This window comes from Cricetulus griseus (genome assembly GCF_003668045.3).
Source record: "Cricetulus griseus strain 17A/GY chromosome 1 unlocalized genomic scaffold, alternate assembly CriGri-PICRH-1.0 chr1_1, whole genome shotgun sequence".
Taxonomy (NCBI): Eukaryota; Metazoa; Chordata; class Mammalia; order Rodentia; family Cricetidae; genus Cricetulus; species Cricetulus griseus.
In genome coordinates, this window is record NW_023276807.1 from 59,849,764 (window position 1) to 59,875,075 (window position 25,312).

General features: G+C 40.6%; 1 protein-coding gene across 1 annotated transcript in view; it reads right to left on the reverse strand.

The window, feature by feature from the left end:
* Zmat4 (zinc finger matrin-type 4) overlaps window positions 1-25,312 on the reverse strand; it is a 281,105-nt gene that overhangs the window by 130,741 nt on the left and 125,052 nt on the right. Inside the window, exon 3 of the mRNA XM_035453381.1 lies at window positions 16,351-16,507. Coding sequence (XP_035309272.1) covers window positions 16,351-16,507 — 157 coding nt within the window. The remainder of the gene's footprint in view (window positions 1-16,350; window positions 16,508-25,312) is intronic.

A 25,312-nucleotide genomic window follows, 5' to 3' on the forward strand; every position in this document is an offset into this window, starting at 1 on the left:
TTGCCTCTCTAAAAGATATCCTGAAGGGATAATTACAAGAAAAGAGAGTTTCTGCTGCCAGCCACCTGCACCTCCTGGACAGACACAATTCCACCCCTCTAAGCTTCAGGTCCCAGAAAAGGAAAATGAGATGATTTGCAATTCTCCAAAGCTATTTCTTATATTTGTGCACAGCTATGAAAACAAGTATTGAGACAGACTATGCCAAGCCATCTAAGTAACCTGAATCAGAGGATAGAATGCCAATAGTATATAAAATCTTATATGCAAATAGGAGGTGTGGATGGAACCTGGGATGCATACATTATTCAACATTTGAATTTATGTAACTTTCAGACAGACCTAGAATACCCTGATCTTTATTCATTCCACAGAGAACTCAAATAAGCAAGTCTGTGTCTCGCATGGAAATTCATGGATGATTTCTGAAGCTTTGTTGTCTTTTCCCCAGGGAATAAAAAGGAAGACAGAATGTACAGTCAACATACACACAGACGCTGAGTGGCAGAGGCCATAGCTGATTTGTCTCCATTCCCATACTGCTCATTGTCCCTACAAATGAAAAATGATCCATTTCAAGACTATAAATATCTGTCCTTGGCTATGTTGCTGCTGATCACCTAGTGAGAGCCCTAGAGTTTAAACTGCTGTGATGAAGTAAGCCAAAATCAGCAAGTAGTTTCATGAAGTCCTACTTACCACCAGAGAATAGAGCCAAGTCCTAGAACCTGCAATCCTCCTAGCTTTTGCTTCTCAATTCTGACTGTGCACAATGCAAGTGTCTCACTTGCAGGTCTCTGCTGCTTCTTCAGTTAAATGGTCCTAATAATAATACATTACTGTGCTTTATGCTTGACAAAACACAAAAGACTAAATGAACAGTGAGTGTGATGCTTCTGATATAATCATTTTACAATTACCAGCTTTGGTTACTGGTTTTATTATTATTAAACTAGAGTCCGTCTACTCAGCTTCAAATAGTTTAACCGTATTTAGGATTTTTTTCAAATGTTAGTTTTTGTATCATTGCAGAGTAATGAGAAGACTTTCTGAAGCTTAATGTTTGGAAATGAATACCGGGTAATTTTTGTTGGGTATATATATAGTCATTTCTCATTATTCATGGTAGATTTTCAATTGTGGCTAGAAACATTGAACAGTGAGTGATGAGCCACTGCTATTACAGGCAGCTCATGACTAGCTAGGCTCATATGAGCTTGTGGTCACATTTTGATCAATGGATCAACACACAATTCTGTTGTGCATTTGTTAACGATACATTGTTTGATGCATACAATGAGTCCATGGTCAGCTGTGCTCTAACTAAAGCTTGAAAGTACCTGAAATATTGCTTGTATTTTCTCTACAAGGTCATCTCCATCTGATTGCCTTAGGAACACTAAACTGTACCTCAGTACAACCCTTGGGGCAATTATAAATGGTAGTATCACTGTGAAAAATTATAGTCAAAGACTTTATCCTCAATAGAAAGCAAAACTAGGACACTGTTCACAGTGTGGGAGCTGACACTAGAAGGGGAGAGGGCTGCCTCATTCAGCTTCAGTGTGGATCTTTTTCCTGGGGGTAACTCAGATTTCTTACACTTTGGCACATGTGTGGGAATAACTACAAGGGGCTCTGGCAGCTGATGCATTCAGTGAATCCTTCTTTACCAATGATGAGTGGACTCATGTGCTGTTGGTACACACTTAGTGTATTTATGCAGGACAGTATAGTCACTCTGTACTTAGCATGAGATGGACACTACACCAGGCTTTTATGAATGTATCTTCTACTTTATTGTAATCCTTCTCCAATTCATTTAGGGGCTGGCGTGCCAACAGAACTGATGAAAGTTTGCATAGGTAACCCAGAAATTAAAACTGGGTCTGCCTTCAGAGGCTGTGTTTGTGTCTTGGACTGCAATCTATAGCATGCATTTGAAAGGAAAGGCCATTCGTAAACTCAAGAAAGTGAGCAAGTTGGCCCATCGCTGTCTTCAAACTTTAACCAAGGCTATACAACCGAAAATGAAGGCATCAATATTTAATCACCTATCATTATTCTAATGTTTGCTCCCAATTTTACAAATCCAACAGATATTCCCTCAATGCACCAACGACTGTGCTAAGCACAGCAGCAAGACTAGGGAAATGATACCATGCTCCCTGCTAAGCATGTCTCAGGAGTACGCTGCCGGTGTTTTTCCAGTATGTTAAAACAGGCACTACAGCAACTTCAAAAATGAAAGAAAGGTTATTGCAAGCTTTAGTGTCATTACTGTCAGGCTAATGATGTTTGGGAATTATAGAAAACACTGGGCTCAAGATCTACTTTTTCTGTGATAGATGCATTCATAAAAGCTTCCAGGTGAAACAGGACCCTGAAGGGACAATGCATCAGCAGGATAGATTAAGCTCTCTGGTAATAGCAATGCTCAACTCCAAAATAACACACTAAAGGCTTGCTTCTTGTTCTTGCAAAGTTGCATGTCCTCTTCCTTCTGTAGCCTGGCCTTAAAATGATACCTATGTTATACCTATTCACAATCAACTTAATGTCTAGGGTAGGAGGTGAGTAGGTGTCACATAAGTAATGTGCACTAATGAACCCTCTAATACAAGACATATCTCCACCTAACCATTCAGATTATGTATCCACAGTCTAAACTTTATACTTCAATTTATGGCAGAACATGGAAGATACTGATAAAGATGCCTTTCTAGGTTTCAGATTTCCTTTTTCATTTTCATTTCTTTTTTATTAATTTATTTTTTACATTTCAATCCAGTTCCCCCTCCCTCCTCTCCTTCAGCTCCCTTAATTCTCCCTTCCTCCCATCTGCTCCATGGAGAGGGTAAGTCCTCCCCTAGGAAGTCTACTAAGTCTGTCCCATCATCTAGTTGAGGCAGGAACAAGACACCTTTCCACCTCCCACATCCCTGTGTATAGGCTGAGTAAGGTATCCCTCCATATAGAATGGGATCCACTAAGTCAGTTTGTGTATTAGAGTTAGATCTTGGACACACTGCCAGTGGCCTCATATATTGTTACAATCACATCATTGTCACCGATATTAAGGAAGTCTAGTTCAGTCTTATGCAGGTTCCCCATTTATCAGATCTGAGTCAGTAATCTCTCACTAACTCAGGTCAGCTGATTCTGTGGGTTTCCCCATTATGGTCTTGCCTCCTTTGTTCATATTATCACCCCTCCCTCACTTTGATTGTACTCCAGGAGCTTGGCCCATTGGTTAGTTGTAGATTTCAGCATCTGCTTCCATCTGTTTCTAGAAGAGGATTCTAGCTTCTCTGGGATTGTGGATTGTAGATTTTATATCTGGTATCCACTTGTGAGTGAGTACATACTATATTTGTCTTTCTGGTTTTGGTTTACCTCATTCAGGATGGTTTTTTTCTAGTTCTGTCCATTTGCCTGCAGATTTTAGGATGTCATTGTTTCTTACCATTGAGTAGTACTCCATTGTGTAAATATACTGCATTTTCTTTATCCATTCTTCAGTTGAGGGGCATCTAGGTTGTTTCCAAGATCTGGTTATTACAAATAATGTTGCTATGAACATAGTTGAGCAAATGCCCTTGTGGTGTGAATGTGCCTCCTTTGGGCATATGCCCAATAGTGGTATTACAGGGTCTTGAGGTAGGTTGATCCCTAATTTTCTGAGAAATTGCCATACTGATTTCCACAGCAGCTATACAAGTTTGCACTCTCACTAGCAATGGAGGAGTGTTCCCTTTTCTCCACATCCTCTCCAGCATAAGCTGTCATTGATGTTTTTGATCTTAGTCATTCTGATAGGGGTAAAATGGAATCTCAGAGTGGTTTTGATTTTCATTTCCCTGATAACTAAGGATGTTGAGCATTTCCTTAAGTGTCTTTCCAGCATTTGAGATTGTTCTGTTGAGAATTCTCTGTTTAGATCTGTACCCCATTTTTAATTGGTAGTTTGTTTTCTAGTTTCTTGAGTTCTTTGTGTATTTTGGAGATCAGCTTTCTGTCACATGTGGGGTTGGTGAAGAACTTTACCCATTCTGTAGGGAGCCATTTTGTCTTGTTGACCGTGTTCTTTGCTTTACAGAAGCTTCTCAGTTTCAGGAGGTCCCATTTATTAATTGTTGCTCTCAAAGTCGGTGCTACTGGTGTCTGTTTAGGAAGTGGTCTCCTGTGCCAATGCATTCAAAGGTATTTCTCAATTTCTCCTCTGTGAAGTTCAGTGTGGATGGATTTATATTGAGTTCTTTGATCCATTTGGACATGAGTTTTGTGCATGGTGATAGATATGGATCTATTTGCATTCTTCTACATGTTGAAAGCCAGTTATACCAGCACTAATGGTTGAATATATTTTCTTTTTTTCCATTTTGTATTTTTAGCTTCTTTGTCAAAAAATTGAGTGCTCATAGGTGTATGCGTTGATATTGGGGTCTTCAATTTGGTTCCATTGGTCTACCTGTCTGTTTTTATGCCAATACTAAGCTGTTTTCATTACTATAGCTCTATAGTAGAGCTCAAAGTCAGGGATGGATGTTGATGCCCCCAGATGATCCTTTATTGTACAGGATTGTTTTAGTTATCCTGAGTTTTTTGTTTTCCTATATGAAGTTGAGTATTGTTCTTTCAAGGTCTGTGAAGAATTGTGCTCGGATTTGGACTGGGATTGCAATGAATCTGTAGATTACTTTTGGTAGGATTGCCATTTTTACTATGTTGATCCGGCCTATCCAAGAGCATGGGAGATCTTTCCATTTTCTGATATCTTCTTCACTTTCTTTCTTTAAAGACTTGAAGTCTTTGTCATACAGGTCTTTTATTTGTTTTGTTAGAGTGACCTCAAGATATTTTATGTTATTTGTGGCTATTATAAAGGGTTATGTGTCTCTGATTTCCTTCTCAGCCCATTTGTCATCTGTATATAGGAGGGCTACTGAGTTTTTGAGTTAATCTTGTATCCTGCTACATTGCTAAAGGTATTTATCAGTTGTAGGAGTTCTCTGGTAGAATTTTGGGGGTCACTCATGTATATCATATCATCAGCAAATAGTGACAGCTTGACTTCTTTTCCAATTTGTATCCCTTTGATTTCCTTTTGTTGTCTTACTACTATAGCTAGAACTTTGAGTACTGTGTTGAATAGATATGGAGAGAGTGGACAACCTTGTCTTCTTCCTGATTTCAGTGGGATTGCGTTGAGTTTCTTTCCATTTAGTTTGATGTTGGCCATTTTGTTACTGTATATTGCTTTTATTATGTTTAGGTATGTTCTTTGTAACCCTGATCTCACCAAGACCTTTATAATAAAGGGGTGTTGAATTTTGTCAAAGGCTTTTTCAGCACCTAGTGAAATGATCATGTTTTTTCTTTCTTTCAGTTTGCTTATATGATGGATTACATTGACAGATTTTCATATGTTGAGCCATCCCTGCATCTCTGGGATGAATCCTACTTGGTCATGGTAGTTGATTTTTCATGATGTATTCTTGAATTTTGTTGGCCAATATTTTATTGAGTATTTTTATATCTATGTTCATGAGGGAAATTTGTCCGTAATTCTCTTTCTTAGTTGTGTCTTTGTGTGGTTTGAGTATCAGGGTAACTTTAGCCTCATAAAAAGAGTTTGGCAATGTTCCTTCAGTTTCAATTGTGTGGAATAATTTAAGGAGTATTAGTATTAGAAATTCTTTGGATATCTGGTAGAATTCTTTACTGAATCTATCTGAGCCTGGGCTTTTTTTTTTTTTTTTTTTTTTTTGGTTGAGAGACAATAATTGTTTCTTTTTCTCTCCTTTTTTTTTGTTTGTTTTTTTGAGACGGGGTTTCTCTGTGGCTTTGGAGGCTGTCCTGGAACTAGCTCTTGTAGACCAGGTTGGTCTCGAACTCACAGAAATCTGCCTGCCTCTGCCCCACCCCGACCCCTGAATGCTGAGATTAAAGGCAGGTGCCACTACTGCCCAGCTGCCTGTGTCTTTTTATAGGTGAATTTTGACCATTTATATAAATGGATATTAATGATCAGTGATTGCTAGTTCTTGTTATTTTTGGTTTTGTTGGTAATGGCACTGTTTGTTCAGTTCCCTTCTTTGGGATTTGCTGCTGTAAGCTCATCTATTTCCTATGTTCTTGCAGACATAGGTGATTTCCTTAGGTTGGCATTTTCCTCTAGTACTTTCTGTAGAGCTAAGTTTGTGGATACGTATTGTGTAAATTTGGTTTTATTATGGAATATCTTGTTTTCTCCATCTATTGTTATTGAAAGCTTTGCTGGGTAAAGTCTGGGCTGGCATCTGTGGTCCATTAGTGTCTGCATAACATCTGACCAAGACCTTCTGGCTTTCATTTTTTCCATTGAGAAGTCAGTTATAATTCTGATAGGTCTTCCTTTATATGTTACCTGGCCTTTCTCTTTTGTAGCTCTTAATATCTTTTTATACATAAAAAATTATAATAATATTTGATTATTATATGGCAAGGGAAATTTTTTTTTGGTCCAGTCTATTTGGTGTTGTATTTTCATAGGCATGTCCTTCTTTAGGTTGGGGAAGTTTTTTTCTGATTTTGTTGAATTATTTTCTGTGCCTTTGAGTTGGACTTCTCTTTCTGTCCCTATTATTCTTAGGTTCAGTCTTTTCATGGTGTCCCAGATTTTCTGCATGTTTTGTGTTAAGGATTTGTTTGATTTAAATTTTTCTTTGAGCCAGGTGGTGGTGGCCCATGCCTTTAATCACAGCACTTGGGAGGCAGAGACAGGCAGATCTCTGTGAGTTCAAGATTAGCCTGGTCTACAAGAGCAGTTCCAGGACAGCCTCCAAAGCCACAGAGAAACCCTGTCCCAAAAGGACCAAATAAATAAATACAAAGAAAATTTTCTTTGATGAATCTATTTCTTCCTAATTATCTTCAATGCCTGAAATTTTCTCTTCCAGCCCTTGTATTCTGTTGTATTCTGTTGTTATGCTTACATTTGTGGTTCATGATTGTTTACCCAGATTTTCCATTTCCAGAATTCCTTTGGTTTGTATTTTCTTTATTGCCTGTATTTCAGATTTCAGGACTTGAATCATTTCCTTCACTTGTTTGATTGCTTTTTCTTGGTTTTCTTTAAGGGATTTGTTGATATCTTCCAATTTTTTGTTTGCCTTTTCCTCCATTTCTTTAAGAGAATTTTTCATTTCCTCTTTAAAGGCCTCAATCATCCTCATGAAGTTATTTTTTAGGTTGTTTTCTTCTACTTCATCTGTGTTGGGATATTCAGGTCTTGCTGTTTTAGCACCACTAGTTTTTAGTGGTGCTACTGTTGTTGGGTATGTTCTTACCTTGTTGTCTATGTATCTCTTCTCTAATTGGTATAGGTGGAGCTTGTGCTTCCTGGGTTCTCTCTTTCTCCAATTGGTATAGTTGGGGGCTGTGGCTCTGTTGACTATTCCTTCAGGTACAAGTAGAGCAGAGCTTCCAGTGAACGATCCTGCTGGTGGAAGTGAGCCCAATGCTCAGGTGGTCACTCCTTGAGGTGCAGATGGGACTACAGCTCCAGTAGATACTCCTACCATTGGAGGTGTAGATAGGGCTGAGGGTCCAGTGGTCAATGTAGTAGCAGGGTATCTTCCAAGGAGAAATGGTATTGGATGCTGGCTGGGACACAGGAACTCTTTCCCAGAGGAACTATTTGCAATAGTTTCTGGAAGCTACACTCCTGGGCCTGAGGCTGGGGCCTCCCTCTGACTCTGCTCCGGGTTCTGAAATCCTGTTCAGGGCCTGAAGCTCTGGCCTCCCTCTGGCACTGCTTCTGAGCTCTAGTGCTGCTCCTGGGTTTCTCATTTTTATTTCTCATGAAAGGTTTTTGGTTATTTTGTTGTTGTTTGGGTTTTTTTTTTTTTTATCTTTTTAGTTTTCTTTTCCCCAAACCAGGGATTCTCTGTGTAGTCCTGCCTGCGCTGGAATGCACTCTGTAGACCAGGTTGACGTCAAAGTCAGAGATCCACCTACCTCTGCCTCCCAAGTACTGGGATTAAAGGTGTATGCTACCACCGCCTGGCTTTCCAAAAGAATTTTAATGATTAATATTTTTATTTCTTGAATTTGTAATATAATTACACCATCCACCATATCCCTTTCCTGTCTCCAAATCTTTCCAAGTATCCCCTGTTGCTCTCTCTAAAATTCATGGATTTTTTTCAATTGTTGATATAGATATATGTGTGTACATATTCATATATATATATATATATATATCATACATGTAAATATATGTATATACATATACACTGTCACTGAGCTACATCTTCATACCATGCTTGGCTATTTTGATTCACCTTCTCTGCCAGGTTTTTGTGACTCTGCATACCAACCTTTACACTTAGACTTGTCATCATGTAGGAACTAAACACCAAGTTCTATTTTTCTATCATTCTCTATCATGAAAATCGTGACAGTCAAGCTGGTGTCTTGGAATGTGCCAGAATACAGAATAACCATGGAGATATGGCTCCTTTATGATGTGAGTTTATAGACCAACTGGCAAAGTAAATTAACCCAGTGGCTTTGCCTTGGACAACAAACAATAGAACAGCTCATGTGCAAAATTCTATGTCCCAGAGAAAAGTTCAGAACAGAGTAAATAAAAATTGCTACACTTCTGAAATGGACAGAGCCATTTATGGTGCTCTAATAATGTGACAGATGTGTTCTCTGATGATGACAATCAGCTCATATAATCATCATGGCAAGGAAAAGAAAGTGCAAGAAAGTAAGTCCTCCACTAAATACTGAGACAAGACATAGCTATGGCTTATGCGATGACCACAATGTACTCTTTGAGATTTCTAGAAGCCAGAAGGAACTCCAAAGACTAGTGGAGTCCTCTACAGGATTTAGGGGGTAGTTAGATACACAGCAGGAAGTGTGAAAAACATCTCAGATGTGGAATCACTACAGGGAAGGCACACATTCAGGAGTGGGATTCAGAATCTGTCCATATCACATGAGAAGGCACATTAACAAAGAAAGAAAAAAAGGTAGTAGATGTGGAGGACTTAGTGGCAAGCTCTCAGTATTATGGAGACCAGCACATATACTACCAGAAAAATAGTCACCAATGGCAATACATAGGCATGGGGGGAGTAACTGAACCCAAGGAATAAGACCCAAATGAAGGTACAACTCCAGCTTCTCCAGCATTCCCGGTCTATAGTCATGGGTTCTAAGACAACAGTGTGACTTGTACATAAGATCAACAAGTCAGCTACCTGTGGGTCCAATTATCAGTCTCCACCCTGCCTGTGACAAATTATCACACATGCAGTGGCTTCATAACACAGATTTGTAATTTTACCATTCTACATGTCAGGACTGTGAAATGGACCTCACTGGCTAAAATCTATGCTGTCAGAACGGCATACTTCAGAAAACTGTAAAGAGAACCCTTGCCTTGTCCAGCTCTGCTAGCAACTGAAGAATAGTAGAGCCCTCCCACCACATCGCTCTGAGTGACCCTTGCCTCCCTTTTTCACTTTGGAAAACACTGGTGATTATATTGGTCCACTAGGACACTGTAGAAGAATCTCCTAGTTTCAAAGTTGATGAACTAGCCATTCTAATTCCACCTGAAACCTGGATTCCCTGTCACATAACCTGTCTGTGCAGGTCTTGGGGAACATCTTTGGAGAACATTATTTCACCCTCAGCAGGCTTCAATCATGTTCTTGGGGCTCCACCCATGTCAGACCTACTGCCATCTAACTTACCACTTGGGAATGAAGTTGTACAGCTATGGGCTCAGTGTAGCTGGGAAAACTGTCTATACATACAGGAGTCCAGGAGGAAGCCATACATAACTCACAGCCTAGGGAATGTCTCTGGCCAGTTTGGTACTTAAGCTACAGCACAGGCATGGGAAGAGTGACTCCTATGTATACCCTGGGCTTTGGTATCAAGCTTCCAGCTTTTTAATCACTGTTTTTACTGTGATAACAGAGATCATACTATGTTCCTGAGACATAGGCCCTCTTTGGAGCCGTAATACTGGTATCTGACTCCTTATTGTATCTTGAGTTTCTATCTTGAAGACTACACTCTATGGCTTCCGCTTTCTAGTCTAGGGTTTTAGCTCTTGTTTGGTACCTGGATCCTTCCTTCTGGAAGGCTTACTTCCCGGACCTCCATTGACCTTATGGTTCCATGATCCTCCCCATCCTCAAGTCCACCGATCCCCCTTTCAGGCCCACTAGAATACCTCCCCCCTCCCAGTAGCTCCAAGTGCCAGAACAGGCCTCAGCCCACAAGACACAGCTGAGAGAGTCATGTCCTAGAAGATGTAATGCAATGGCTTTTTGTGTTCTTGACAAGGCAGCAGATAAACAAATCAGAGGCTCTGGACGTGGAAGGGAACCAAGCTCTTCCCTCGCCAAGAACTCTGCAAGAACAGTGAGATACATGCAAATATATGCACAGCAGTAGAACAAAACAACAGATGAGAAGACTGAAGCTGGGGAGGGAGGAGAATGTGCTGACCAGAATATATAAAACTGATCTGGGAGCACTGAGCCTAAGCTCCGGTCCCTCAGCCCCCAAATCAGTGTTCAGCCAGTTTGTTGGGGAGGGGGGCTACTTGCAGGTGGCAGTAAGCAGAAAATCTCAGGTTGAGAGAACCTTGAAAGTATTCTGAGCTAAATACTTAGTGTGGCTGGAACTCCAGCTGGAAAGGCCGCCAGAAGCAGCCCGCAGATTCTGCATCAAGAGCTCCCACGTTCGCACTCTGCCTGGGAGCATCTCTGGCTATCAACAGACTCCTCCTTGTCTTTAGCTCTCACCTAACTCTCTGGTTTTCTGCCCACTCACTGGTTATATCTGTTGCTTTCAGGCACATGCACAAACACACATATGCACATAAAACACATGCTCCACAATTATAGCTCTTTCCTCTGAAAGCTTTTTAGAAGACTTGCCCCAAAGTGATGTGTTTTACATTCCTAACAGTCCCAATTCCTTGATTCATCCTCCAAAAAGAGAATTTCCATTGCATTATAGTTTGGATCCTAATTCCTCCAAAGGTCTCTGTTCCAGCACTTGCGAGAAGTAGTAGAAGCTAGTGAGAAATCTTCAGGTTATCAGGTATGTACCTTTGAATGACACAGTGGGATGTGGACTCCTTTCTCTCCCATGCCAAGAGAAGGGCACTTTTCTTCCACCATACACTTCCACAGCGATTTCTTACCTCCCTAGTAGAAGCCTAAAACCAATGTGAATTTCAAATCATGGACTGAAACCCTAAATCTGGGGGCCCAAACACTGGGAGACCACTCCCCTCCCCTGCCTACATTGTGCAAGTCAGACTCACAGACACTGCTGTTAGAGCTGCAATTCACCCTGGCTTTAGAATTCAGTAATACCCACTCACAACTGTTCTAGTCCTTTGGGACTCCGTGCTAAGACAAATCTCAGGATGCTGGTTACTCTGTGAACATACTTTATCTCCTTCCCTGCCCCAGCTGCCCAGGGCTCTGCCACAAGCCATCAATCAAATCAGTGAACCTCTCAATCTTGCCCTGCATTGACTCTACAGCACCTAGCAGCACTCAGCAAGAATCCAGCTGGAGAAAAGGAAGCCCAAAAGGTAAATTGTGATGTGCGAATTACCTGTTCATTCAAATCTTCCATTTTCCCCCTAAGATTCTCTATTCTATAGGGGATGAAGAAGAATAAGGGAAAGGATTAAACATCACTTTTTTAACTTTTTAAATCACCATCATTGTTTTTACTTAAAATTGGTCTGTATGCCTTTTTCTCCCAATTGCAAATTAGAATATCATTGTCCTGTTGCTATAGAGATAGCTAAGTGACATAGCCTTCTGTATTCTTGCCTCTTTTTACATAGCCCAGTTTCTCTGGTCTTGCTGCAAATGATAAGATATGGGCAACATCCATCTCTCTTCCCATCTGGGTACAATCCACACCCCAAGTTCTTTGGCCCTGTGAACATGTGGCAGTCCAGCAACTCTCCTTGTGCTTTTATCTTCACAGCTGTGTCTGGACCAGAGATTCAGAGACACCAGCCAAGATATAGAACTGGTTTGTGTTCCAGCATTCCAGTGGGCTGGCCAGACATTTCTGAAGCCCTATTAAAGATGTTCTCATCTGAAGAAGGCACCTCAGAGGGCAGTGGGACCTACAGAGTGCTCAGCTGATGTGTTATTCAAGGATAGATGGAGGTGGAAGAAAGTGATTTGCCAGTCCTGACTGTTCATCTCCATCAGATGAAGCAGCATAGCGAAGGAACAAGCTCGACTCCAATTATGCCTACCCAGAAATCACTGGGGTATGAGAAGCTATTATTCATGACATGGCAGCATAAGAGCCATACCTGAGCAGGGAATTGCTTCTCTCTGGCACCCTGATTCAGGTACTGGGTCATACATGTCAGTGTTTCCCTTTTGTTTTCATTACAGATATAATTTCAACCCAGCCAAGCTAATTAAGCAGTACTAGCCCATGTATGCACAGGGAAACCTCAGAACTGAACCCTCTCTAAACTGCTGCTAGGAAAGGCTGTGGTCTGCAAGGAATGGCTATGTTATGCCAGGCAAAGAACTGGCACAGCAACTCAGGATGTTCTGGCATGGGTCTTCTCCAGCTTCTAGGTTCTTGCCCTCACAATAACTGGATTTGTGTTTTTGGCTACACCTCAGTGACATCCTTCTCCATCTTGACAACTACTCATTAACTTGTTGTGGTCACTGTGGCCCTCTTTCTTTTTCTTACACTTCTCTCATATATTACACAATAACTATAATTTCCCCTCTCTCCCCAACCTCCCAGTCTCTCCCCTCATCACCCCTCAGAGAACAGCAGAGACATCAACCAAACACAGTATAATACACTACAGTAAGACCAGGCACATACTATCAAATCAGGGCTGAATGAGGTAACCAAGTAGGAGGGAAAGGGTCACATCAGGAGGCGAAAGAGTCAGCAACTGACCCCTCTCCCACTGTTAGAAATCCCCCAAGAACACCAAGCTACTCCGCAATAAAATATATTCAGGTGAACTAGTTCAGACCCCTACAGGCTCCCCGATCTCTTCGAGCCGCCATGAGTCCCTGGTCAGTTGATTCTGTGGGCCTTGTTCTCCTGGCATCCCTGTCCCTGCTGGTTCCTCCAGTCCTTCTTCCCCCTCCTCTGCAGGGCTCCTCCAGCTCTGCCTAGTAACTGTGGGATTCTGCATCTGCTGCCATGCTTGCTGGATGAAGTCTCTCCAATCTCTTTGAAAAAGATTCTGCTAGGCTATGGTCCCAGAACACTCTGCAGGCAGGCAAACTGTAAGGCATAGGTTTTGTGTCTGGAGCAGTGTCCCAGTACCTCCACATGAGGCCTTGCCTGGTTACAGAAGATGGCCGGTTCAGCCTCTTTGTCCCCTATTACTAGGACTCTTTCCTAGGGTCTCTTTCATAGATTCCATGGAACTTCCATTGCACTAGGTTTCCAACTCACCTTAAAATGCTGAAATCCAGTCCTTCCTCCCAGTATTTTCCCTCCCCTATTTAGCTAATCCCTCTTGTTCCTGCCCACCCCCAGTCCATCTACAAAATCTATTCTATTTCCCCTTACCAGGGAGATACTTGTAACTCACTCTAAGCCCTCTGTGTTACTTAGCCTCTCTGGGTCTGTGGCCTGAAGCATGATTGTCTTTTATTTTACAGCTACTATCCACTTACAAGTGAGTACATATCACAATGGGTATACTGGGTGGTTTTGTCTGTCCACTTGACACAAGCTAGAGTCATCAGAGGAAGGAGCCTCAGCTGAGGAAATGCCTCCCTGAGTCCATTTATAAGGCATTTTCTCATTTAGTGATCAATACGGGAGGGTCCAGCCAATGGTGGGTGATGTCATCCCTGGGTTGGTGGTCCTGGGTTCTATAAGAAAGCAGGTTGAGCAAGCCGTGGGAAGCAAGCCAGTGAGCAGCTCCCCATCATGGCCTTTGTATCAGCTCCTGCCTCCAGGTTTCTGTCCTGCTTGAGTTCCTGTCCTGACTTCCTTCAGTGATGAACAGTGATGCTGAAATGTAAGCCAAATAAACCCTTTCCACCACAATTTGCTCTTTTGTCATGGTGTTTTGTCGCAATAGAAACCCTACCTAACACAATGGGTACCCCTTCTTATTTTCCCTAAACCCCAGAACCGTAAGCAAAATCCTGCTGTCAATAACTACAGGTGTTCTGCTTCATCACTCAAGTTTTCTACAGCCACACTAGCATGCTACCCTTTGTCCCATCCATGTTCTAACCTTTAGCCTGGGCCACACCTCCCAGTGCCTATTTCTGTATGTTCTTTGTGTCTAATGGCTGGCACAATTCCAGTCGTGAGAATTGGTTTAGCTTCTGAGGACTCCAATTTTGTCTGTGGTTGCTACCTTTCAAGATGCTTTCTACTCAAAGCAGATGGATGAGATGCTGGAGAAGAAAAGTATGAACTGGATGAGAAAGAGTCTATGATGACAACTAGATACCCTGATTCCCAATGGAAGCTTCCAGCTGATAGTGCAATTATCCTTTCCCATTCCCATTAAGTCCTGGCCCAACAGGTTCCTGGATTTCTGCAACCTCATGGCTAAGTTAGAACAATGAATAGCAAGAGCCAACTCACTGAATAATGGGACACCTTGAATGTCTTTGGAATACCCCCTCTCTTCTCTCCCTCTCCCTCTGCCTCTCATATATTTGTTTATGTGGAGGCAAGCTTGCCATAATGTATGTGTAGAAGTCAAAGTTTAAGTTCTGTCCTTCCATCACAGAGGTCCAGGAACCAAGTTCAGGTTTTGCAGGCTTAGTAGTGAGTTTACCCTCTAAGCTGTCATACTAGTCCCTGTCTTTGGAATATATTGAGAGTTAATAAGTCAGCCCTGAGTTCTGTGGCCTAGTTCTGGGAAAAAAATGATCTGGTCCTTGGTTTTCTTGAAGATGGATACAAAAGTCACAAGGAATTATTTTTGGCATGTGATAGTTTTGATACAGAAATAATCATTTTCCCATTTACTAATCAGGGCAATAAATAAAGATACAGCCACTCTCCTCCCATTACTACTTCCAAAAGGAAATTTAACATCACTATTCTGCTTAGGCAAAGAGAACACACCAGCTAGTTACTCATTCATGGACAGAGTAGATAAAAATTTTCCAGTGACTGTTTCTTTGTGATGTCTATTTTAAGAGGTTTGACGATGTGTAGGTCACAAGGTTAGTGCCCCAGCCTTTCAGAGAACAAGCGTCTCAATAGAGCATCGCTTGATCAATGCCACATCACGTAGAGCCTCCAAAATAAGCTGCACTTGTTCCCAGACAAAACCATTCTACACATGAATGTCACATCCACCTCCAAGAAAATAGTATGCTTTACTCAAACTAAGCTGGGAAAGAAAAGATTTCTTGCTATTTGCTAAGCAAAAGAAGACTGCTGCTTAAGAAAAACTCCAGGGATGTAAAAGCCAAGCATTGTTTCAGACACTCTCTGGTTTTCAAAATACCATTTAAAAATAATTACACCCACGATTTATGCACGATTCATTAGACAGCCAGATAAGATGCACTACTAAATTTTAATTGCACTGCAAAAGTAGACATAATGAAAAATATCCCCTAACTTCTTGGGATTATAACCCAGTGCAGTAACATCTTCATCATGATATAAATCTTTCCAAATAGTTTTAGAGTTACTAAATTATATTAAAAAATTAGCCTCTCGATTTGATAAACCTCTGAAGACATTCTTTGGTTAAGCATTTAGAAGGTCAAGTAGTCTGCTATCAATATTTGCTACTGATGAAAGTTAATAGATTTGAATCACAGCTTCCCCAGTAATGATAGCAGGAATATCATAAATACATACTTGTCTCCAAACTAAAGTAGCTGTAAAGACTACAGTTTCCATCACTGCCTCCCCTACACTAAACTAAGAGCATAGAATAACACCCTGCTGTGTGTAAAGCACAAATGTAAAGAATGGTATTGGCTTTAGATAGACATTGACAGAACCTACTTCCTATGCTGTGTGCACATCTGTACCCCTGTGGAGTACAGGCTGAACCTGAGACAGCACCACAGACATGTGTCTTGAATGGTATGTAATAGGTGTGACAAACATCCTAGAGGGTGTAAACAATAGTTGCTGAAATCACACTCAGTGGTCTGCTGTGCCCAGGCTTCCAATCCATCCTTGTGGGTTTTGAAAGGCACCTGCCATTAGAGCCACAAAGCTTGCAGCTTCTGAAGAGAGGGTGATTCATGTGACAGATGCAGTGTATGGCTCTCAGTGCCAGCCTGAAACATTTGTTCCCACACATACCTGTGGTTTTCAATGGAGGTTTCTCTCCTAGCAACAGTTTTAACCTTTTGGCGTGAATTTTGCCTTGGTAGTGGGAGTCGGCCACCACAGCTGAGGTAAAGGACATGTTACAGAGTGTACAGCACTTATTCTTATCCACCGTGTCAGCGTCACTTCCCTGCATAGGGAAAAAGAAGACAGACAGTGTCACAGAGGAGCTCAGGTCCCATGTCATGAGACTTATCATTTACATGATATCTGTCTATTGCTGACCACCTTATAGACACACTTAGCTTTTGTTCTGCAGTCCTTTTCTTCTTTGTTATAATTATCATCAACTCAGTAATGAACATTTCTTTAGTGGCTACATGTGCAAGACACTGGGCTATAGGAAACCTTGCAGATATGAGTTACCTAAAGAAAAATGGAGCCCACAATTAGGAAAAAACACATTGTCTGGCTCCATGAGGAAAGCAGTTGGTAATTGCACACATTATACTCATTAAAGTAAGGAAAATATCAGAGTTCACATGGCCTGAATTATTTAGCAGAAATTATCATTTGGCATTCAGCTCTGCCTTTGCCAATTTTAACCTCACCAGGATACATGGCTCCAATGTTCAAGCTGTTTATATATATATATATATATATATATATATATATATATATATATATATATAAGTTTCTCTGAGGACTTGACTATTTTTTCATACTTAATTTGCATATCTATCCCAGAACTATGATGACCACACTGCCTGAATTTTCTGGCAGGAATTTGTGTAATATTTTTCCCTTTTCTTCAGAAAAGGTGATTGGCTAAATGCTGCACTGCTTAGTCCAGCTTAATTTTTATGCTTTTGTAAGATTTAATGAAATTGAATCGTGATTCAGAAAAAAAGCAACTTCTTTGTCAGAGCATGTGACATGGCCATTATGTGTGCAGGTCATCAATTACCTCTACTCTCCCAGAAGATTAATCCTCTGCCTCCTCTCCTGCCTCGTTGGAAATTGAGGGTACAGCGGGCTCTAAGATAAGGACTCAAATCTGTTCTTTAGTGGAACTGCATTAGCAAGGCAACTCATTGTTAAAGAATGGCCTCAGAGAACTCTCTAGCCCCACAATAGTCCCTTCTTGGAGACCCAGAAAACCCAGAAATGAAATTTAAAATTGGATGGGACAAGGAGGAGGATGGGGACAGGATGGAGGGGAGCAGAGAATTATATAACTTTCACATAATAACAAAATGCTCATACTGCTAGAGAGAGTGTAGCCTTACACACATTATGTGGTAGATAGAAAAGTAACTCAAGTAACTCCTTCTGTAAAGCATCACTATATGAGATCCCTGATAATTAGTTTTTGGTACTCAGGAAGACAGCTCGTGTGTGTGTGTGTGTGTGTGTGTGTGTGTGTGTGTGTGTGTGTGTGTGTGTGTGTGTGTGTGTGATGAGGCTGGCATATGCTGAAAAGGTAGGAACAACAAACTGAAATACTGAAATTCTGGGAGTAGGGGACAGTAGTGTCAGGAAGTTGGACACATCAAGAAAGGGACACAATTCTACAAGACTCTTCCAGGGAGCATTCTGCCCTTGCTGAAGGTAAGCTATGGTACTTTGAGTTTTGCTTTCAGGTGAAAATAAAGGCACAGGGACTTTTACAATCCACCACGAGGTTTACTATGATATAAAAAGAACCAGGCAGTAGAGCAGGAACATTGGCTCTCACTCATCTCTCCAACCAATCCTAATGAGGGTACAGTGTCTCTTGGAGAGGAACAAGTCCCAAAGTACCAAGAAAAGCCAAATCTCAGAGCAAATGAAGAAGCACAATGCATTTGCTGAAGAGTGAGGGGCTGGGGGGCTTTGGGGCATAGAAAACAAAATAGCAACCTTCCCGCTGTATGCTAGGCATATTAGTCCTACACCTTTAATTACTTAAAAGCTTTGAGATTATAACTACATTTCTGTCTACCCTTCTGTAACTCCAGAACCTCCTATCCACCCCTTCTTTCTCTCTTTCAAATGCAGAGCATCTTTTTATCATTGTGATTACATGCATATATGTACATGTAAACACACACACACACACACACACACACACACACACACACACACACACACTGCTTGGTTTGTATGTTACTTGTGTATTTTTAGGGATGACTAATGGGGATTAACAAATTGATGAGTACTTCCTTGGGTAAGACTATTTCTTCCACTCTCAGCATTATTTAGTTGTCTTTAGTTCTTTGTCTGGGATTGAGGCCTGGGTGGTATTTCCAAAGTCTACTTTGGCATGTCAATTTTTTATTTCCTTGCTCAGAGTGTGTTTACAAAAGCCATGATTTAGGAAGACTTTACTGGTGTTGCTTCTGACATCACTAGGAAACGCAGTCTTACAGCAAACTCCCTGATCCTTTGGCTCTTACGCCCTTTTCTATTTCCTCAATGCTCCCTGAGCACTCGGTGCAGGAGTGTTCTATAGATATATCCATTAGGGTTGGGCTCCACGACTATATTTTGTTTGGTTATAGCTTCCTGTAAGGGTCTCCCCCCTGATATTTCAAAGGGAAGTTTCCTTGATGAGAAGCAAAGACTACACTTATCTGTGTATATTAGGGCAAATGTTTACATTGTTGTTAGACATTATGCTGGTTTAGTAAAGTAGTGCTTGTAGGTTCTCCTTCAATATCTATGATTTCACTAGCACTGATAGTTGGGTAGGTTTCTAGTGTCAGGCATGAATTTCCTTCTGTTAAACAGACTTTAAATCCAATTAGAAAGCTGTTGGCTACTGCCAAGGAATATGTGCCACTACTGCATCCTTAGAGTCATCATGCCATGCTGGTCATTGGTGTGGTTTATAGGCATCATAGCTGGCTAGGATTGTTTGCTGTATCCTTCTTTTGGAAGGCTTGAATGGCATGAAAGTTAGTCCTCAGGGAAGAGACAATCAAGTCAGTTTTAGTTCAGGGGTCTCTGGGCATTGTTTCTGAAGTGAATGGTATTTTCAGCAATAGGGATTTACCTTTCACCTATAGGAGATAACCAATGACAATAGCATTGGGCTGTATGTTCTGGTCAACAATCAAAAAAGAAGGGTTCTCATGCCTGATACAGAGATTTTTGTTGGGTGGTCTTTGGTTCTTAGAGAGAGCAATGTTATTGGAGAAAAAAAAGTTTCATTAAAATCATATGTGCATATTAATACACATTATTAAATTTAATAGTTGAAGTAAATAGTTGATCATATGATTCCTTGTGGCATTCCCAGAAACTCTTGTTATTTTCCCTCCTCCTTTCTTCTCTATTTACCTCCCTACTCTACCATAAGGAACTCTCCCTTTTTTCATTGCCCTAATCAAATCACTTGTTCACTGCTCGTTCCTTTTACCCTGCTCCCTCCTTCTTCTCTATTTGCCTCTGTTTCACTTCTTAAAGAGCTCCCTGTTTCCCCATCATTTGATCAGACCACTAGGACTTTGCTCTTTCCTTCTCTATTGCTCCACAACCCACTATCCTGGCAATGATTTCATTGTACTTTCTCGGCTTCTACAGTTACTCCAGGCTATGTCCCCACATCTGAAGACTCAGAGCTAGGAACCAGAGATAAAATAGCACATTTGGTATTTGTCTTTCTGGGTCTGGGTTACCTGACTCAACGTGATCTTTTCCAGTTCCATCCATTCACTGGCAAATTACATGACTTCATTTTTCTTTATAGCTGAATAGTATTCCATGGTATATTTATACATTTTCATTATCCATTTGTCACTTGAAGGTTATTTAGATTGTTTCCATTTTCTAGGAATTATGAATATGGCAACAATGAACATAAATGAGCTTCCTCACTCCCACTCCAGCATTTACTGTAAATTGTTTGGTGATGCTTGCCATACTGACTTAAGTAAGAAGAAAACTCAAGTATGCATTGATTTACATTTCCCTACTTTCTAAAGACAATGTGCATTTTTATGATATTTCTTAGCCAATATTTTTTTCTTCTCTGTTCAGGTCCTGGGCCAGTTTTTGGATGGTTTCTTGAGTCTTTCTTTTTTGAGTTCTTTATCTATTCTGAATATTAATCCTCTTTCAGATACATAGCTGGCAAAAGATTTTCTCCCATTCTGTGGGATTCCTCTTCACCTGGTTAATTAGTTTTGCAGAAGCTTTTTAGATTCATGTGAATCCATTGTCAGCTGTTGACCTTAATTCTTGAGCAAATGGAGTTGTATTTAGGAAGTCTTTTCCTACACATGTATCATGTAGGGCAACTGCCTGTGTTTACTTTTAGCAGTCTCAGTGTTTCCTGCTTAGGTCTTTGAAGTTAGTTTTCATGCAGGGTGATAGGTATAGATCTAATTTCATCCTTCTGCAGATATCAGTTTCCCCAGTCCCATTTTTTGAAGATGCTTCCTTTTATTCAATATGAGTTTTTGGCATCTTTGTCAAATATTAAGTGGCTGAAGTTAGATTTACCCTATGTCTTTTATTTTTTTCTGCTGGTCTGCATGCCTGTTTCTGTGTCAGGAGATTATTGTTTTTATTAATATGTCTCTGTAATATATCATATGATCTGGTATTGTAATCCCTCTAGCATTGCTCTAGCAACTCAGGGTTGTTGTGCTATCTGGGATCTTTTGAAGCTTCATATAAGTTCTAGTACGCTCTTATTTCTCTAAAGAATGAGATGGGGATTTTGATTAGGATTGCATTGAATCTGTAGTTTTTGATAAAATGGTCATTTCCACACAATATCAATTTTACCTATACATAAACATGGACTGTCTTTCTATTTTCTATTATCTTTATCTCTTTGGAAGTTTAAAGTTTTCATTGCAGATGTCCTTCACTGCTTTGGTTAGGTTTATTCCTAGATATTTCATTTTCTTTGAGGTCATTGTGAATGGAAGTGTGTCCATGATCTCCTTCTCTGTGTGTCCGTTGTTCGTTTCTGAAAAGTGACTCTGTATCCTGCCGCATTGCTAATTTTTCTACAAGCTTTCTGGTAGAATTTTGTGATTTCTAATGTATACTTCAATATACTTTGGCAATGGGGATAATTTGACTTCTTTTCCCCCATTTGTGTCCCTTTCATTTCCTTATCTTGCTTTTTTTCTCCAGCTAATGATCTACATACAATATTACAAAGGAGTGGGGATAGTGGACCTCCCAGTCTTGCTCTTGTCTTCAATGGAATTTCTTCAAGCTTCTCCATTTAGGATGATGTTGACTGTGTTTTTCTCATATATAGCTTATATGGAGGTATTTTGGGGCATGCTCCCGATGGCTCTACCTCCTTCAAGACTTTTATTATAAAGTCATGTTAGATCTTGTTTAAGGCTTTTTCTGAATCTATGGCAATGGACATGCAATTCTTATATTTAAGTCCATTTATGTGTTTCATTATTGTTATTGACTTGTGTATTCTGAGCCATTACTGAGTTTCAGGGATAAAGTCAAAATGATCATGGTGGATAATCTCTTTTTTGTATGTCTGTATTCTGTTTGCAAGTATTTTACTGAGCATGTTTGAGTCTCTGTTCACTAAGGATATTGGCCCATTTTTTTCTTTTTCTTGCTGTGTCTGCACCTAGTTTGTGTATTAGAGTGGTCCTGGCTTTGTAGGAAGAAATTTGCAATGTTGATTCTGCTTCTATTTTTTTACAATAAAAAACTGGCTGTAGATCTTCTGTATTTGGGTATCTCTCAATTCCCCATGGAAGCCCTTTCACCCCACTTCTTATCTAATACACACTAACCACAGTGGGTGTTCATGGCTCAATTCAACTTCATCTCCTTGAGATGGAGTTCCTGACACCTAATACCCCACAGAATTGGATGACGAGCCTCTGGAATCTCTGGGTAGCCTGGGCATCCTTCTTTCGTAGCAGAATACTAAATCCTTCCATTTACCTTTTTCATATTTGTCTCTTACAATAAAACTCCTCAAAAAGCGAGAAAATTATCTCATTGACATCAAAGAGCCAGAATCCAGCACAGTGCTCACAATACTGGTGGTGGTGGTGGTGGGCTTTCCACTATTTTCTGAATGAGTATAGGAAAGGACTATTTATGGGGTCAAGAATCTGAATGACATTAAAAGTCAAAACAGGAGACAGGATATGCAGAGGAATCTTAGGACAAGCCAAACTGTTTACAGATTGACAAGGTGGTTACAGAAAGAGACCAGAAATATCTATAATTTATACAGCAACTTCAGGGTTCAAGTACAGGAAGATGTTCCCAATATTTGTGTTAGTTTTATGATCATGATTTTAAGTACCATCTTACAATTCTATTCCCTGGGCAAGGTCAGTCACTTCTCATGCAAAAGAAGCAAAGATAATTAAAAGTGGAGAGCCAAGCATTATGCAACAAAATATCCTGCAACATAATTATGCTATCAATGCAAAAGAGGGAGGAGGGTAGCAATATCGCACTATAAGGAGGATGAGACATCCTGAGAAGTTAAGCAGCCTCTAAGGTCAGTAGCATGTGCTTTGGGTATATAACACTATCACATAGTTTATATGGTTCAATTGTATCCATTCCAGTGATGCTGGCAGACACACACTACCCAGAAACACAGGCCTTAATCTGGGCCCATCTAGTGCCAAGATTTAACTGGAGATTCTTAGCTATCTAAACTCCAAATTAGTGGTTTCTTGGGGCTACAGATCATGTCACCTTTCTGAAAGTTCCTCACTACACACAGAGCAAGGTTCACTTGTGGCCTAGGGTGAAACTTCATAAATTTTGATGAACTGACCTCAATGAATATATTTAAATATCTTGCTTAAAGAATTGAAAAAGGCCCTAAAGCTATCATGTAAATGAAGGGAGAACCTATGATTATTTTAAAGCAAGGACTTTATTCTCGAGAGAAAATGCAAATGCAATGTCTGTGTTACTAAGAGAAAGAACAAATAAGTTAGTGGAGTATATGAAAGCTTCTCACACAGGAGCACTTTGCAAAGTTAAGAAGCTTTCAATAGAATTCAGTCAAGAGAAAGAAAATCCCAGGATGCCTCTGGCGGGCATCTCATCCTGAAAGGTCTTTTCTCTTCTCCAAAGTTCTTTTCTAAAACTCAATTAATATGATTGTTTTCTCTCAATTTAGCTTTAGGTGACTACAAAAAGTCCTGGAGTGATGGTCACTACAAAAATGGCAAAATGAGGTGTTTTATAAAATTGTTTCTCAGCAAAACAATCATTAACTGCTGAGAAAAAAAAAAAAAAACAAAAAAACAAAAACATGTCCTTGAAAAATTCTTTAGAGCTACTAGAAATTATCTTAAAAGCAAACAGCTCTAAGGATGTTTGAAAAGACATATGGAAACTTATCATCACATAAGATTCCTGGATATTTTTCATTTATTTATTCATATAACACAGTTTAATGGCCATTACCCTACACAGGTGATAATACTCCTCCCAGAGCCACATGCTATCAATTAAAAGACCAATGTCAGATATAGATATGGTATCTTATCACTGGAGTTGTAGGTCAAGAGTGTTCTTAAGACCCCCAAACATTGCAATTGCTCTTGGTTACCCACCAAAACTTAACAGTAAGACACTGTTGCCAAAGACACCATACCCATTGGTCACAGGAATTCAAACTGGTAAAGATCAGGAATCTTCTTCCTTGATGACTAGCTTTCATAACAACAAAAGATTCTACATAGACTGCTGGGAGAAGAAGTCATCAACATTTTACCTAGCTAACAGCCCTGCGAACTACATCAATGAACACGAAGGCAGGATATGCTCATGGGTGCAGTAGGGGAATGGATGCTGTAGAAACAACTGGCAGTTTCTGATTGGATTTAAAGTCCATTCTATGGAGGAAACACATGCCTGCTACTACAGTTTTGGCCAAGAACCCATTGTTGTGGAGCTCATAGCCCCAAGGGTAAACCTACTACTATTAGTGTCTAAACCAGTGGTTCTCAACTATCTTAACACTGTGACCCTTTACTATACAGTTCCTCATGTTGTGGTGACCCCCAAACAAGAAGTTATTCTCATTGCTACTTGCTAACTAATTTTGCTACTATTATAAATTATGATGTGTTTCCACAGAAATACACTGAGCTGAAATCTGGAATTTAGTTGAAGAGAGGGAGGAATGAAGAGTGAAGGGGTCTGTACCAGGTTAGAGAAACCCACAGAAACAGTTGGCCTGAACAAGGGAGAGCACATCGACCCCAGATGCTATCTGGGAGGCCAGTATAAGACTGATCCAGCCCCCTGAACATGGATGCCAATAAGGAGGCCTCTGCACTCCAGGGAGCCTCTGGAAGTGGATTAGCATTTTTCCCTGGTGTAAGAAGGGATTTGAGAGCCCATCCCATGTGAAGGGATATACTCTGGCCCTGGACACATGGGGAAGGGCCCAGGCCCAGCACAGGAACATTTGGTGGACTTTCCAGAGCCCCCGTTGAGGGCCCTTCCCTGCCTGGGGAGTGGTGGGTGGATGGGGTGGGGTAGGGTGGGGGAGGAGGGATGGGGTGAGGGGAGGGAGAGGGAGAAGGGACTTACATGTGAAACAAGCTTGTTTCCTAACTTGAATTAAAAAAAAATTATGATGTGTTATGATAAATCTTTCCGCCAAAATCCACCTGCCACATGAGCGCTTTCTGCCAGTCGTCTAAGTTCTACCTGCCGAGTTAGGGCCCCAAATGATACACAGAGACTTCTATTAGGCACAAATGCTACTTGGCCAATGACTAGGATTCTCATCTGTTATCTCAGTCTTAATTATCATAAATCTATATATTTTATAAGACTTATCATATCGGAGACCTTCCATTGGCGTCCTCATCCTGGGATCACATGGTGACTCTGGAGCAAGAGAGAAGGGGCCCACTTCCTTCTTCTCTTGTAAACAAGGGAAGTCTCCCAGCTATGTCATTTCCTGCCTGGATCATCACTTCTTTACTACATTTCCCAGAATCCTCCTTGACTCCTAGTCCTGCCT